The sequence below is a fragment of the Lissotriton vulgaris genome, chromosome 2_2 (genome assembly GCF_964263255.1).
Source record: "Lissotriton vulgaris chromosome 2_2, aLisVul1.2, whole genome shotgun sequence".
Taxonomy (NCBI): domain Eukaryota; kingdom Metazoa; phylum Chordata; class Amphibia; order Caudata; family Salamandridae; genus Lissotriton; species Lissotriton vulgaris.
The window spans coordinates 293978833-293996715 of NC_141688.1; the positions used below are offsets into that span (position 1 = coordinate 293978833).

Consider the following 17883-nt stretch of genomic DNA (forward strand, 5'->3'; position numbering starts at 1 on the left):
TCATTGCTTCAAACTTAAAAAACCGATAGGTAGTTTTCATTCAACACTGATCATCTGAGAGCCGATTTGTTTCGTTCTTGAATGAGATCTCAATAGCTATACCCACATTGTGCCCCCACATGGCTGGTCTTTGTGTCTAGATTGGAGATATCAATTTTCATGCATCTTAGAGGCAGGACAACCTCTGAACAAACAGGATTTCAATACATTTTTAGGTCTCGCCTGACCCCGCGCATGTGCTGATCTGGCCCATTTAATAAGGGCTCAAATTTGCTACCATGGCCAGCCTAGAGCTACAGTGCATGTGCACGGGCGCGCGCTTAGGAGCCGAAGCGCCAAATGGCAAACCTCGTCATATTCATTAAGCGGCCGAGATCATTTTCGCCCGCGATCACTTTAGCAGCGACCCTTTGATGTTCTTGTTCAAAGAACATCAAACATCAAAGAACATGGTGTTGTGTTAATGCTTTGCTGCGCCCGTTTGACTTACAATGTGCTTTCTCTTTCGACAAACTCGATGTTTGTGTTCCTTTATTTTGAGATGCTTTTAGCATTACTGTCACAACCACACCCACAACCACACACAACCACACGCACAACCACACACAACCACACACACAACCACACACACACAACCACACACACAACCACACACACAACCACACATACAACCCCACGCACACAACCACACACACACAGAACCACACACACCCACAACCACACATACACATTCAACCACAACCACACACACACACAACCAAACACACAACCACAATCACACACAACCACAACCACACACACAACCACACAACAACACACACAACCACACACACACAACCACACACACACAACCACAACCAACACACAACCACAACCACCGTTGCTACAAAAATAAATACACATTTTCTGGCCTACAATATATAGACTTTTGTTGCAATTGGTGTTGCAATATTTAGCAATGCCAATAGCTCAATCTTAATTATTGCGAGACCCATTGCATTTCAAATGCTTGTTTATGATTAGCGGGAGAGCAGGTGGTGTTGGAAATCCAGTTGGAGGTGATAAAACGCGTGTCTTCCTCAGTAAGTTTAGTCTCCTGCAGGAGAATAATATCTCCTTTTGACTTAGCCAAGTACTCGAAGATTTTCCGCCTCTTCACCGGGTGGTTAAGACCCTTAACATTCAGGGAGACTATGTTGAGATTTTCTGAGAGGGATTTAGTGTCAGCCATCCGACAATAAGAGGTGCGCAGTGTGAGGCCGACTTGGGACAGTGCGCGTAGTGCAGCACTGAGGGACTGCTGGTGAAGTACTGGAAGAAGGACTAAGCCAAGGCCCCTGTAAGGAGCCCGAGTTGCGTAGCACTACATGAGCAATGCTGACCGTATCATGGACATAAAAGAAAACAATCAAGGCAGAACAGAAAAAAACAACTAAAGAGGCATGCAGCTCCCTAGGTAACTCCAACATTCCCCTCCCCCCTTCTCCTCCCCCACTCCTATCCCCCTCCCCAACCCCCCTTCCCCTTCCCTCTCCCAAAACATGAACGCAGGGTGTACGACGGCAGTACCGTCACTTAGCAGAACAGAAGATTAGAATCTAACATTATGTCAGGCATAGAACAAGAATAAACCAATTGTTCGCACCTACATGGCAAGCCAAAGTAGAACCTTGAATATGTGAACTTGTTAGGGTAGTATGGAGGGCTACCTTGGTGACCTTGAAGAGGTGTATGGAACATGGTACATATGGAGATCTGGCAAAACTAGAAATAAGCCTAGTAGGACCTGGGTAGGCACGCTGAGCACAGGTTACGTGTATGAGTGTCTAGCTCTTTTGAATCGTGAATGTAGGAGCGTTAAAGTATGGAGGACTATTTTGGTGACATTGAAGAGGTGTGTGAACATGGTGCATATGGAAGTCTAGCGAAACTAGAAATAAATCAGGTCATACCATGGTGGGCAGGCTGAGCACAGATTACATATATGAATGTCTACCTCATTTGACCTGTACAATAACATAAGAACGTTAACTGATAGAGACCATCTTCGATTATAAAAATGAAACATGAATGTAAGTGAGAACCGAGGTAAAGGGCTAGGACCCTAGTCAAACAGTCGATATGTAACTGCTGGGTTCACTACCATGGTTCTCAGAGTTGCATCGCTGAAGTGGAAAGAAGGTAGACCCAAGGGCAGTGAGGCACAAGTGATTAGGACCTAGTAGAACTGTTCGCACCTTCAAGTTGTGTGCTATTGAGGCGAGTACTCACGATACTGGAGGATCAAAGTGATGAGCCACAACAAACAGCCTGGGTTGCCCCCTCGTACTGAGAGGTGATATGGACATGAGTCAGTTGACCTTGGGGTCATGAGAGTCTTGAGTGTCCGTTTTCCTTTTGTTTGAAGCGCCGCTAGACTGGTCCATGCTCTGTGTCTAAGGACTCTATGATTTGAAACATTTGCTCTTCAGCTCAGGCTAGTAGTTGGTCCTATGGCTGTATTTTGGTGTGCTTAAAGTGGTAAAAGAAAGACTCAGTCACCTGTTATTCTTATTTGCAATGCTATGTCCAAACTACTTAATTGATAATGATAGCTGGTTATCAATGCTATGCTCAATACGAATAGTGCATGCCCTTGCAAATGCTTTTGGGTTCTATTTGGTAATGTTTAATTCTAATGTGATTATTGGTTATATATGCGGTGATCTCCTAACAAAGTCAATTGGCTTGCCTTTAATTTTAATTGGATGACAACTTGACAACGCCAATAAGTTTACCTTATATCATGATGCAGTAACTCCCTTGAATGTTTTTTTTAATTTTTTTAATTTTTTTGTGACACTCCTTTACATTTTGAAGTTGCATCTGGCAAATGTAGGCGTTTTGTGAATATGGAGTAATGACCCACTAAGGCTGAAGTGTGATTCAATAATCCAATGAAAGGTATTGCCATCTGCCTGCTATATCTTTAAAGGAATCTGCAGTAATTTGTTGTGTACATGTGTAATTAATGTACTTTTTACTTTTCAAAGACAATAGCACTGACTGTTGCGTGCCAGCAAATGGAAATTGCTAACCTTTACCACTTCCCCTGAGTAAGTCTTTCACCAATTAGCTATACTACCCTGAGAGAGTTAAGTGCTGCAACAGGGTACTTGGGGGCATATTAGCAAGGGCCAGATCGCCGCTTTATCTGCACTTTTTGCAGATAAAGTGGCGATTTTATTATCGCTCAATTACCAAGCTGTCGCTAACTGCTGTTAGCGACAGCTTTCAGGCGATAGGGACCTGTTTGGGGCCTGCTTTGCATGTCAGTGATAGTTATCGCTAATGACAAGTGGGCGTACCCAAACTGGTAGCGACTGAAAGCAGTAGCTAACACAGCTATTGCCTATTAGCAATACCTGCGACGCGATAAAAAAACTCCTGCTAACCGCGATTAGAGCCAGGATTTTACACCTGGTAAAAACCTGACTTAGCCATAATAGTCAATCGGAGGTGGATTCTACGGCTAAGTCCCCACCTGCCTCTAAGCGAGATTTTCCTTAGCGATAGAATTTTTATCACTGGAAATCTCACATTAAAGATGCGATTCGCCGCTATCGCTGGATATAAACGTTGGTATTACTGTGTTATCTCCGCGATAAAATCCAGCGATAGGAGGCGATAAATAAATTTCGCTAAGTCCGGCTTGCGATAATTATCACAAGTTGTTGCTAATATGCCCCAGCGTTCCTAGTAAGGGGACAATTGAGGGCGTACTGCACACAGAACTCCCATCCTGCACGGTTATTAAACCAATTTCTTACAAATCCAACAATTTCGTGAGAGGTGCTGAGCTTGATATAAACATCAAAAAATGACAAACATCATGCCTATTTTCAAAAAAGGAAATAGATCGGACCCTGCCTGTTATCGCCCGATATCTTTAATCGATAACACTTTGAAGATCTTAGGCAGGGTCCTTTTTAACAGGATCAGAGTTTGGGCGGAAGATTACTCCATCCTACACCCATGCCAGCTAGGCTTTAGAAGCCATGTGGGCACTGTGGAACAATGCCTAAATTTAAATCTATTAATGGCAAAGTATACTATCGCAAAAAAATCCCCTCTTTATTTAGGTTTTATGGACTTAAGTTCTGCCTTCGATTTTGTTAACCGGTCTCGTTTATGGTCAGTTTTGTTGAATTATGGTTTAGATGAATCCTTAGTTTATTTCCTGGCCCACTTGCATAGTGATTTGAGAGCTCGTGTCCTTGGTGAAGTCTCCAGTGACATTTTAATTGGCAGAGGGGTCAGACAAGGGTGTGTTCTGGCCCCCCTGCTTTTTATTTTGTACATAAATGAACTAAGTAATTTTGTGTGTAAATTAACATCTGATGTCCCGCAGGTCAATGGTAGACCACTTCCCGCTCTCCTTTATGCGGATGACGCGATACTTATGGCTCGTACACCTAATGCTCTGCGGATTTTAATTTCAGGCTTAGTTACATATATGGCTGATCTTGGCCTCTGTACTAATTTTAATAAATCTTTTATAATGTGCTGTGGTCCCAAAAAACATAAGATCAATCATATTTTAATAGAGAATAATGTTTTAAAATGCACAAGCACTTTTCCATATTTAGGCCTGTTGTTTGCTGATTCTGGCTCATGGCAACCGCATGTCGCCCATGGTAGAAACAAAATGAACAAAGCTATCAATTCTGTAACCTCACTTTGCCAACCCCAAAATGCCTAGATTATTATATCAATGTTACAAATTTATAAGACTCAATGTTCACCAACAGGAACCTATGGCGCTGAGGTATGGGGTTAGACAAACTGTTCCAATATACAGACGGTGGAGAACAGGTTTTACAGGAAGATTTGGGGGTGGGGGGGTATCTCTGCCCCAACATTTTTGTGCCACCAAGAATTGAGCCTTAAGTACACAGAGGACTTTATAAGATCTAGACCTGCTCTGTTTTGGCTGAAAATATGGATGAACCCAGCCGCGTCACTGACCCGTGACATCATTAAGGATTGTCTAAAATGTGATCGGGCCAGCTATATACCATGGCTCGGGGCGGTGGAAAAAGTCTAGCGAGTGTGGAGCAGTGGCATTTATTCACATCTCCCCACATAATAGACTGCTCACACAAGAATCTAATAAAAAGGGTTCTGTACAATCTTTATAAATGTGAGAGGGAAAAGAAAGATCTTACAAAACCGCCCACTATAAGGTACTTAACCCTCTTGGTATCCAGTGATAGGCCTTCTAACTTACCTGAAGGCTACCTTTGTAGAAAGATGAGTAAATGGAACAGGAGTCTGCTGTTTCGGTTCAGGGATGGGAGCATTAAAAACCTATTATGCTTCCCAATAGGATTTAACAGAAACTTAGAAAACATAACCTGCCCCTGTAAACATGGCGGAAAACAAAGCCTTCTACATTTTACGCTTTTTTGTGGCTTTTATGTAAAATATACTAAACATTTTTTAATTCCATATTTTCATAAAACTGCCCAGCACGATTTTAATTTAGCCTTTGGCGATTTACTGAGGCTGAGCTCTGATGAAGTAATTTTTAGAGTCAGTTGTTTTCTCAAATCTGCTGTCCCCTCAAGAGCGTCATTGAACATGGCTTGCAAAGTTTTGTACTTTATTTGCTTAGTTTGCACATTGCTTTTTTGCACATGAAGTTGCTCTTTGCACACATTATAGACATGAATTGTAACTGTCCTCAACTGTTGTGTATTTGATTGTGTACTTAAAATTTGCTGATATTTATTCTTGCGGTCATTTGCAAACACACATTATGATGAACTAGATGGTTTTACTATGTAATATTATTATCTCCCTTTTAAAAAAGAAGAAGACTGTAGGATGATTGTTGTGATTTTATGTACTTTTATGGATGTTCAATCCGAATAAAGATCTTTGACTTGACTTGACTTGACAAAACAGATGGTAGTGACCCAGTTGTTTTGATCACTTTGTTGTCTGGTTAGTCAGATATGAACACTGATTGTAATACTGTACACGGACATCACTGCATCAAGGTGGTGTGCCCTGAAGATTGAGAGGGGTCTAAAGTTTGACTCAAGTAGCAGCATACACCAGTCTCATGCAAGATCTCCTTAACCCTGGATGTTTCCTTTTAGAGGTCGTCTAATGGTCCAAGACGCATCAACGATTCTACTGGTGTGGATATCAGCCTCGGACAGCGAGGACGGAGATGATGCAAACTATGCACATCCTTCAGTGGCTTTTGCTCCAGTACAGAGGGGACCTGGTCTCGCAGTTGTAGCTTGGCCTTGTTGTGCTCCCTCCTGAGGGAAAGTGGCTCATCCAACTGTACCAGCGATCATATACACATACAGCTGGCGTTGAGGACTATTTTACAAGGCTGATTATTAGCAAATGTTTGTGACAAAGGCATTAACCACTATCTCAAAGTCTTCAACTACTGCATGCAAATAAGTGGAACAAGTCATTTTTGGTTGAAAACACATCCTGACCTGTTCAGGAACATGGATGCAAATTCATGACCAATTGTACCCACTCACTAAAACAACCTAGTGCCTACACGTGGAACTAACAAAGTAAGTTACAGGAAACACAGATTAGCATCTGTATAAAAGCATTCAACAAAACTCTTCAGCAAAACTAGCATGGCTGAAGAGTAAACCTTGAGGTTACCAAAAGAAATACCTACCCCATACATCACGCTGTGGGTACAAGTTTTGTTGGCATAGAAATACATGCTTCCCCCATTTTCTCAAACACTATTGAAAATACATGACCGAAAGACAAGGAGAGCACTTCAGTAAAGTCAACGTGAGTGAATCCCACATCCTTGCCTAACACAAAATTACAGTTCTTTTGAACATTTAGCTTTTTCATTGCTTATTCTTTTTGGAACTTTATTGTTTGTTTTGCAAGTATGTCTTTGCCCATTATCTGCACTAGATTCGGATGTTGATTTTAATACATTACAAACATATTTATGGAGTATTCGTGTCTGTGTCCATTCGTGGTGATAGGAGTTCGGAGCTCACTAAGAAACAAATAATCCTGTGAGTTTCATTGGGTAGGTGGCTGCTGACACTCAACTATGCCCAAGTAATGTGCAGGTGGTTCATGGGTTAAAGCTCACCAAAGATCCTCTCTCTGGCTGATAAGCTGGGACCTGCCAGAGGGTCTAGGGAGTGGACATTGGCCCATATTTTACAGGCGACTGCAGAGCAACGCTTCACTCTGAGAGTCAAACACACATACGGTGTTTCTGTAAAGGTACAGATTTGTGCAGGTGATCGATTTGTTTCTCCCAGCCTGTTCATACAATTTTAGCAAACATCTTGGTGCAAATCATGTTGCAAAAAAGTACAGAAATAAACTTGTATTATTCAGGTTATATCTGTTGATAAACTCTTGATCTGAATACACATCGGCAATGAAATCAATGACCCTGCTAAGATAAAGAAGATGCCATTGTTTAAGCAAACATGGCTGTTAAATTAACAACAAAGAAATATGGTAAATAAGTAGGAATGAGAATATGAGGTATTTGAAACCAGCTAACTGTTTACAGAAGATGTTTCGTACCGTAGTTTCACTGGGTTGTGTTTCAGATTCGTCATTATCCCCCGAGTCTTCGTCAGCGCTACTGCAGTTTGTGTCAACTGTGAACATAATTGTGTCTGTTAGATCCATGCCACCTATTGCATGTTTGACATAAATCCAAATACTGCCACGTGAAAAAAGACTGCCTTACCGCCTCTCCGTGCAACCATTATTACACGTCCTAGGTGTAGAAAGAGTATCTTGGACAAGATTTGAAGCCTACCTGCAGCAGTTACAGCTGAATTTTCCAGTTGTAAATTGCATGTTAAAATTAAGTGTGGGCAATAAACTGAAAAACATTTTCGAATTCCAAGAAGGTTGGACCTGAGTGCATGGTAACCTGTATATATGGGATTTCCCTAACTATCCTCCTGACACACCACTGAGGATATCAACAAGTGCAATGTGCAAGTGCACCAACACCCTCGCCCCGCTCAAGAAACCCTCCAACAGCCACACCAGCAAGTGAGCCACCTGGTTCACCGACGAGCTCCAGACCTCCAAAAGGGCATGCCGGAAACTGGAGAAAATATGGCTCCACGAACGCACACCGGACAACAACGCAGTCCACATGGACGCCACCCGCAGACATCACCACCTCAAAAAGCACACTTGTCTAAGGCCAGTATACTGTTTGCATGCTTTATAGAGTTCTCAACTGCTCTCGACAAAGTTAACAAAGACAAGCTTTGGGGCATAGATAAAGGCCCATCAAAAATATTAATTAATTTACTTTTTTTTTTTTTTTTAATTTTTTATTTTGGCAAGCATGTCATACCAGAAAAAAAAGCATTATATCAATACAAATTTTGGAGTGATTTCAGGGAGAAGTTCAGTATACCGATTATGCAAAGTAAAACATCATATTCCTACACATGATAGCACATCAGCCTAACAAAAAAGAATACTAATACAGAATAGCAGAATATATACAATATATAAGAAATCAGTAGTAAACCAAAATCATTCAATCTGCAAAGTACAAAGACCCTAGCCATTCATCTTATTTCCTAAAAAAGGGTTATACAAAATTAATCCATATCTTTTCCATTCTTTCTGTTGCCTTTTGACTGTTATTCTTAGCAAGAGCTTTTTCCATAGAGTATATTTCATGGATTAAGGTTAACCATTCTGTCCTACATGGTGGGTTTGGTGAAATCCATGCTCTAGCAACCACCAATCTAGCGCAAGACAGTGCTATGTTTAGCCAGCCGGAATGATTGTTACTTCTCGTATTTAAAGCAAGTAATACCGTAGGTGCCGTGAGTGGTTGGTAAATTAATTGTTTTTGAATTAGAAAATTTTCTATTTCTTGCCAGAATGGAGCCAACATAGGGCACAAATAGATCATGTGAGTAAGATCTGCTGCCACCAGATCACATTTAGGGCATTTAATACGATCACTATTTTGTGACCATTTAGAAATTTTCTGCGGGGTATAATAAAGTTGGCTGACCGTCCTATATAATTGAAGCTTTAGGCTCGAAGAGTGGACTATTTTATTAATATTAACCAAAGCGCTAGATATGTTCTGTGGTGTCACATTGTTGCCAATTCTATAGTCCATTTTTGTGCCAATCTCGGACAGTCCTCTCCATTATGTTGACTTAAGAGTTTATATCCAGAACTAATTAGAGATTTCTTTTTTGTACTATACAAGAGGTCCCACAGCTCTGAGCTAGTAATTTTACTTAGCTTCATCTTTCGTATTATGTAGTCCCTAACTTGTATGTATTTATATAACATTTCCCCTGGCAACTTTTAAACTTAAAAATATTAATTAATTTACGCAGCAACACATGGGCAAGAGTGAAGTTGTCGGATGGAAGAGGACAGACGCCAAAAATCTACACCTTTATCTCCCTGAAATAAGGCGGTAACTTGGCCCATATTTATTCAATTTGGGACCTTACAGAGCCCCCACAACAGATCATGGGATATGCACCCAAATTAGCTAACGCTAAATTGAACTACTTGACAAACGCAGAGCATCATGTCATCCTGTCTACGTCCTAAATGGGGTTCCAATGAAATCTAGCTGTACTGCATGAATTCAACTTGAGTCATCATTTGAGGTTCAACATTAATATAATTAGGGTTGTTGAAAACTGTAATTTGACTGGCATATCAGAAATCTCCTTTAAGGGACAGATGTACAACTTTTTTCTGCGGTTGCAAACGGGAAATCGGCCCATTTCCGACAGCAAAATAGATCTGCCTAATGTACAAACCCTATTTTGCGAGTCGGTAACATATTACAAACTCGCCAAATAGGTTTTGTGACTCGCTATTATATTTGTGTTGCTAAATTTCCTAATAGTTGAAGTTCAAGTTTGGGCATTTGTATAGCGCACTACTCACCCAGAGGGTCTCAAGGCGCTAGGGGAAGGGGTTCATTATTTGTCGAATAGCCAGGTTTTAAGTTCTTTTCTGAAGGAGATGTGGTTCTGAGTAAGGCGGATGTGGGTGGGGAGTGAGTTCCAGGTCTTGGCAGCCAGGAAGGAGAAGGATCTGCCACCCATGGTGGATTTTCAGATGCGCGGGACTGCGGCGAGAGCTTGATTGGACGATCTTAGTTGGCGGGTGGGTTTGTAGAAGGACAGTCGAGTGTTGAGGCATTCGGGTCCTAGATTGTAGAGGGCTTTGTGTGCGTGGGTGAGAAGGCGGAAAGTAATTCTTTTGTTGACGGGAAGCCAGTGGAGGTCTTTTAGATGTCCGGTGATGTGATCTTGGCGAGGGATGTCTAATATGAGTCTCGCTGACGCGTTTTGGATGCGCTGGAGTTTTTTCTGTAATTCTGCTGCGATTCCGGCGTATAGTGTGTTACCATAATCCAGTCGACTCGTGACCAGTGCGTGGGTGACAGTCTTTCTTGTTTCGAGGGGGATCCAGCGGAAGATTTTTTTGAGAATGCGAAGTACGTTGAAGCAGGAGGACGTTACTGCGTTGACTTGTCTGGACATCGAGAGAGAGGAGTCAAGGATGAAGCCGAGGTTCGTGCGTGGTCTGTGGGTGTGGGTGCTGTGCCCAGCGCGGAAGGCCACTAAGAGTCGTCCCAAGCTGAGGGGGAAGATCCTAGGATGAGCACCTCCGTTTTGTCTGAGTTGAGTTTTAGGCGGCTAAGTTTCATCCATTCTGCTACTTCTTTCATGCCTTCGTGAAGATTGCTTTTGGCGGTGTTGGGGTCTTTGGTGAGGGAAAGCATTAACCTGGTGTCGTCGGCGTAAGAGATGATGTTGAGGTTGTGTTGATGCGCGATGGAGGCGAGAGGACTCATGTAGACGTTGAAGAGGGTGGGACTGAGTGATGATCCTTGTGGAACGCCGCAGATGACTTCGGTGGCCTCTAAATAGAATGGGGGAAGTCGGACTCTTTGAGTTCTCCCAGCAAGGAATGAGATGATCCAGTTCAAGGCTTTTCCTTGTATGCCGATGCTGTTGAGGCGATGTATAAGGGTGCTGTGGCAGACTGTGTCAAAAGCGGAGGATAGGTCGAGTAGGATGAGGGCCACTGTTTCTCCGTTGTCCAGGAGTGTTCGGATGTCGTCGGTCGCTGCAATGAGGGCGGTTTCAGTGCTGTGTTTGGCTCGAAACCCAGATTGAGATGGATCATGGGAGTTGTTGGATTCAAGGAAGGCGGCGAGCTGGCTGTTGACGGCTTTCTCGATGACTTTGGCCGGGAATGGGAGGAGGGATATGGGTCGGTAGTTTTTAAGTTCAGAGGGGTCTGCTGTGGGTTTCTTCAGAAGGACGCTGAGTTTGGCGTGTTTCCAGCTTTCTGGAAAGGTGGCGGAGTTGAACGAGCAGTTGATGACATCACGGAGATGGGGTGCGATGATGGAGTCAGCTTTGTTGAAGATGTGGTGGGGGCAGGGGTCGGTAGGCGAGCCAGAGTGGATTGAGTTCATGAGGCGAATGGTGTCTTCAGTGGTGATTGGGTTCCAGGCGCTGAGGTTGTTAGTTGGCGGAGTAGGATCTGAGGGGGGTGGGGAGGGTTGATCGCTGGGAGAATTCTCGAAGCTGTTGTGGATGTCGGCAATTTTGTCGTAGAAGAAGGAGGATAACGCGTCGCAGAGGTCTTGGGAGGGAGTGATGTCGTTAGATGCTGCGGTGGGGTTGGTGAATTCTTTGACGATGTTGAAGAGTTCCTTGCTGTTATGGGTGTTGTTGTCGAGACGATCCTTGAATGCTGATTTCTTGGCGGATCGAATCAGTTGGTGGTGTTTGCGGGTGGCTGTCTTGAGGGAGGCCAAGTTGTTGGAGGTTGGGTTTTTTCTCCATATCTTCTCCAGGGTGCGGCATAGCTTCTTGGATTTTTTAAGTTCGTCATTGAACCAGGGAGCCTTTTTGCTGGTTGATTTCATCTGGTGCTTAATCAGGGGTGCTAATTCGTCAGCACTGTGGGTGATCCATTGCTTGAGGTTGGTGGCCGCTTGGTTTGGGTCCATTGAGAGGGTGGGGGGGTTTTGGTTGAGTGATGTGAGGAGTTGGTTGGAGGTGATTTTGTTCCAGTTTCTCCGAGGAATAGGTTGTGGACGGTTGTGGGTTAAGGTTGTTTTGTAGTTGAAGTGAACACAGCTGTGATCCGTCCAGTGGAGAGCTGTAGTGCGGTCGAAGGAGATGTGCTTGCTGGAGGTGAAGATAGGGTCGAGCGTGTGTCCGGCTGTGTGGGTGGGGGTGTCAACAAGTTGTTTGAGTCCGAGATTGGCTAGGTTGTCCAGAAGGGTGGTGGTGTTGTTGTCCTGTTTGTTTTCAAGGTGGAAGTTGAGGTCTCCTAAAAGAATGTAGTTCTCGGAGGCGAGGGCATGTGGGCTGACGAAGTCCGTGATGTCATCGCTGAATTGAGTGCGGATACCTGGAGGCGTGTAGATGAGGGTGCCTCTAAGTGTGGTCCTGGGGTCGGTGTGGATCTGAAAGTTGAGATGTTCGGTGGTTGCAAGATTGTCGTCGGAGCTGGTTGTGATTTTGATGGTGTTCCTGTGGATGATGGCGATGCCACCTCCTGTTTGAATGGTGCGGTCTTTTCGGATAATCTTGTAAGCGTCCGGTATGGCTATGGCGATGTCGGGTGCAGATGATGTGTTCATCCAAGTTTCAGTAAGGAAGGCGATGTCAGGTGACGCAGTGTCGAGTAGGTCCCAGAGTTCTGTTGCGTGTCTGTGGACCGAGCGGTTGTTGAGCAGGATGCACTTTAGGCGGTTAGAGTCGGAGCTGTATTTGGGGGACGTGGGTTTGGAGAGGGTCCTGAAGCAGTTGAATTTGCAGGAGTGGCAGGCGAATGGGCCGTGAGTATGTCCAGGAGTAGATCGCAGCATAGTGGTGAACGTCTGGGGTTGAGGGCGAGGAGAGTAGTGGCATCATATGTGATTCTAGAGGGTTGGGTGCGGCGGGGACCAGGGGGACAGGCGCTGGGCGCGGTCCAGGCGCGGACGGGCTTACCTTTGGCGCACCTTCGGCGCGACTGGGGCGCGAACGCTGTGCGTGGACGCTGCGCGAGAATGCATCTGTCATATATGGATGGAGGAGGGGGAGGGGTGAGGGAGGGTTAGCTGGGAGGCGGGGCGGGCTGTGGGCAATATCCTGGGGGCCTGTCTGTAGGTGCAACACCGATGCTCCACCCTGGAGGTCCACCTCTTGTTGCTCGCGCTGACGTTATTGACTGACTGGCGCTTCATTTATTGTGTTGCTTGTTTTTTACCTAATTTAGTGATTGAATGATGGTTATTTATTGCATTATGCATGGTTCTGGTAACTTGCACAGTAAAGCATCTTACACAATCACATTATCAGTCGGCAGTTGTCAATGGCTTGACATTCTGATGCCCTTCATCTAGAGCTGGATGGGAGGATCCAGGCCGAGACAGTCAGATTACATGCATATCCCAGCTACATGGTCCAATAGTGCATGTGGACTACAGAATTCTATGCACATGAAACTAAGCAACAGCAAACAGAACACAAGCAAAGCAAAGTCCAGCAAAGGGCGCATCAGAGTCAGAGTAAATGGACCTACCTTGTTCGGAACAGTTTATAAATTCCTGCATAGATAAAAGATAAAAGGTCTACATTAGCAGTAGTAACCACCTAACACTTACTATATTTCAGGAATCTCCACACTGCTGACAATGACTTGACCCAGACTACCATCCTTCAAGTGAGCCCTGGCATTTAACTATTCAAGGAGCCTTTTGGCACCCCCCGCCACCCACCCCACCCCTCCCCCAGAACCACGCAGAGGGCCTTTACAATGGCATGGAAGTCCTAGATGGGTGGCAGTATCATGAAGATGTACCCTGTTGTGGTTCACTATTCATTAGATCAATGGCAAAAGCAAATGTAGATTATATAAAATGATATGGTAACTTTGCTGTCATAGAGGTGGGTGTCTATTGTCATCAGCAGGACAAAAGTGGACTTCCGTCTGCCTGAAAAACACTACTCATGTGTAATAAGCAAGTAACAGTGAGTCAGTTTCTTATCACAGCAACATTAGTAGAGAGTAATGCAGGGCAGATTATAACGCTCTCCGTCTGATAATATGGCACATGCTGCCAGAGCCATCCCATGTCATGACTTTTCACTTGTATCCAATATACCCCCCAGCCTACAATAGCCTACGCAGGGTTATGTTCACTTATCCATCCATCCTTGCCACACCATTCTGTTGCTCCCCTGTATTCCATGCCTACATTGGACGCTCACCTGCCTTTCGGGGTCTGCGTATCACAAATACACAAAGTAAAATAAAAGCTGGCAGATGCTAAGAGCAGCAACTTCAACACTTAGCTAGGGAAGAACAGACTTGGGGCTCTGTCCACTGAATAAGTGTGGGGCATTTTTTGTCCTAGAGTCATAGAGGGGGTGACCAACAGCACAAGTAAAGAGGCCTTCCCTGTTGTCGTTAACCTTGGTTTGAGTTAAGGAGCCGGTGTGTCGAGGAGGGCTGTGCAGCGAGCGCCCTTCAATCATCTGCTGCAGTGCAAACTGCAACACATTAATGTGATGTGAGGCTTGTGATCCATGATGACATCATCTTACCTCTTCTTCTGGTTCAGGAGTTGTGGTATCGGCAGGTATAGGAGGAAGAACTGTATAAAAAAAATGGTTACGGTTCTGAGCATTGCACTGTCGGCCATCACATTGCAGCTATTTCCACATGTCTATCGTTTTAAATGATTTACACTCTGGAGGTAGTACTAACGAGCACCAATGCACATGTGACTCCAAACTATGCACAGTTCAATTTGCTCCAAATACTTCTAGTGCATCTGCGCTTACTTCAATAATATGAGCAGCAAATGTATTTCCACATTTACTGTATATTCATGCAACTTAATGCAGGAAGCGGATCTAATGTAGGAGACAGGGCAGAAATGTGCTGTATTTAACAATATATGCCACATTCCTGCTGTGTGACTGTGCTGGCGCACAACCTGCTGTCCTAGCACCAATGCAGGCACCCTTGCACCAAAATGCAAAGGTGCCTGCATTGTAGGTAGGATTGTTTTTGTGATTGTTGTTTACCTTACGTCACGAGGTGTAGTTACTTCATATAACGATAACTGGTGAATTTCCATGTTTTTTAGAGTTTAAAACATTACGATGTTACAGAACATTTCATCTAGCTAGAACATTACTTTAACCTTTAATTTGTTCAGTGTATTTCTACACTTTTTTAAATGTAAAGTAATTTCTATTGCCATATGTAAAGTCAAACCCCTCCAGGCATCCAAACCCTCCACTAACCCTCCTTCACCAGATATATAAAGCAAATGATTCATCTCTCTCCAAAAATCACCAATCATTTTAAAGCCTTAACCGCGGCGGTTTTTCCGCCGCGGTGCGGGCGTTATAAACGGTGGGCGGGGCTGCATCGGCCGTTGGTCGTGCGCAGCACTGGGGAGGGAGTGCTCGCCGACGGGAGCACGGAAGGGGTTAAACAAATGTACATTTAGAAAATGCACTCCATTCAAAGTTTAGTTTTATCGATTGATTACTTAAAATATATTTATTCAAACTTGGTTAAACTATGTTTGTGACTTTATTTTACATGGTTTTTGTTTTTACATTTTAGGGGTGAAAATAAATAGAGATCTATTATTTTTCTTTAAGAAAAATAAAGAAACAACATGTCTCTTAGTCAACCTTGAAAACTTTTCATATCGTAAAAAAAGCAATCATAAAAACCAAATAAAGCGCTTGTATTTTATGTGATGCGTGTTCAGACCACAAACAGTGCAACAAATCAACAACCCCTAGGAGGCACTGTAGTCTCAGCTGTAGAGAAAAAGCTCCTGGCTGGGAAATGCTTTTAAAAATATGGTAAGTTCTTCTGGAGTCATAGTTTCAATCACCCAGGAGAGGTGTTTTTTTTCTTTTCGTGCTGCTGTGGGGCTGCACAGCTCCCTACAGCCCCCACAGCATTAGAAGAATATGATCACCAAGAACAAAATGTCTGTAAATTGCTCTCCCAGGTCATTATGAGGGAGTCCTTGAAAGAGCAGTAAATAAAAAACGAGCCGCTATTGTTGCTCATTTATTATTCACTTATTTTTTTTAAATATTCTTTTCTGGGTGTCCTGGTCCCACCCTGGGCCCCCTCTGCTTTTTTTTTTAATAGGGGAGTTGCAGGGGTACCCCATGGCTCCAGTGGCCAAAAGTCTCCCTGCAAGCAGTCCTACTGGGCCACTCAGAAGACAACTTTTTTTTTATTTACTAGTTGCCCTGGTGCCTACCCGGGGCACCTCATGCCATGATTCTTTTTGGAGACCCCCGCTGGTTCCCTGCTAGAGGTCTCATTTTTTGGGCCCGTGCAGGAGCTAGCATTTATTTTTTTACTTACAGGGTGCCCTGATGACCACCCAGGGTACCCATCCCCAATATAATTTTTGGGGGCTGCGGAGGGAGCCCCAAGCCCCCCATTGCCCAAATGGCTTCCTGCTTCTGGAGGAGCCAGCATGTTTTCTTTGAAGTGGGGGTGCCCTTTGCAGCAGAAGCGGCATTGCCCAGCCAGGTGTGAGCAGTTTTCTTTTATACTGGGGGGGATGGGGGAGAGGTGGAGTGCCGACAGAGCAAATACATTCTTTCTCCTGCCAGAGATCATGGGGTGGGGGGAGGGGAATGTTTTGTTGTCCCTCCGGGCAGAAGTAGCTTCGTACTCCTGCCCAGTTGGAGAACATTTGCACCTTCTCTGTCCGCGCAGGGAAACTTAATGTATCCTGGGAGGACACCCTCAATGAGCCAGCCCGGGATGTGGTACCCAGGGGCATTGTATGGGTCAGGGAGGGAGCCCCCGCCCTTTTCTTTAAAACGCTGCCTGGCAGATGGGGTCTCTGGGTTCTCTCACTCATTATTAGTATTAATATTAATCTCCGGGTTTAAGTTATCACCCGGGGTAGGGGCTCTCCAGGGCCTCTCCTGACTCAGGGAGGGGGGCATATGGCCCCCCTCCCCTTTATTTAAATGATTAGTGCCAAGGGATGAGGCCTCTTGGAAGCTTGTGATAGGGGGGGCACATGCCCTCTTCCCCTAAAATATAGTCTGTGCTCCCCCCTCAGGCACTACCCCGACCCAACAGGGAGTAGATACAATTTTTTTTTTAATATCACCACAGATTTGCGGATCCTCCATGAATTAGCTGTAACATTTTTTGAAAAAAAACAATCCTGCCATCCAGCTTAGAGGGTCAGGGTATCCCTACCTTGAACTCTTATGTGTTTTTTTGCATTTTCTTAAGGACTCTGGACTGAGTTTCAAATCCTAAGATGTCTGCCACCACTTCCTGATTGATGTGGCAGCCAATCAGACCTCAGTATAAGGTTTGTCAACACAGCGGACCCTCTGTGGTGCGATATATACAATGTTGTTTAACCTTTATTTTTCCAAAATTACTAAACGTATTTACACCAACACACAAAAAGCACTCTTTCATTGAACATTCTATTTCTCTGCTAAATGTGGTGTAAATCAGTTTAGTTGTTTATGCTGTTACTGTGTCTAGGGGAAAATGAATGGGGGAAACATGTTTTGAGTTTAACCCCCTTTTTCTGTGCCCCGCTTCACAGATACCCAAAACCTTCAATGTGCACACTATTACAAAGTAGCACGCTTTTGGAACGTTTTGTGGAGATTCATTAGACTGCGCCAAAGTTATTAGTAACACAATAAAGACTTTTCCTATTGAAACACGATCCTCACTATAACTGCCCACTGTTTTTTTTCCATATTATATATATATATATAGATATATATATATTTCAAAAACAAAGCATCCTCG

General features: G+C 44.0%; 1 protein-coding gene across 1 annotated transcript in view; it reads right to left on the minus strand.

Annotated features, from left to right (window-relative positions):
- The window catches only part of LOC147729326 (uncharacterized), a 354664-nt gene that overhangs the window by 205984 nt on the left and 130797 nt on the right, over window positions 1-17883 (minus strand). The window contains exons 7-9 of the mRNA XM_086959822.1: window positions 14646-14695; window positions 13621-13645; window positions 7591-7667 (exon numbers count right to left, since the gene is read on the minus strand). Of these exons, the coding sequence (XP_086815948.1) occupies window positions 7591-7667; window positions 13621-13645; window positions 14646-14695 (152 nt within the window). The remainder of the gene's footprint in view (window positions 1-7590; window positions 7668-13620; window positions 13646-14645; window positions 14696-17883) is intronic.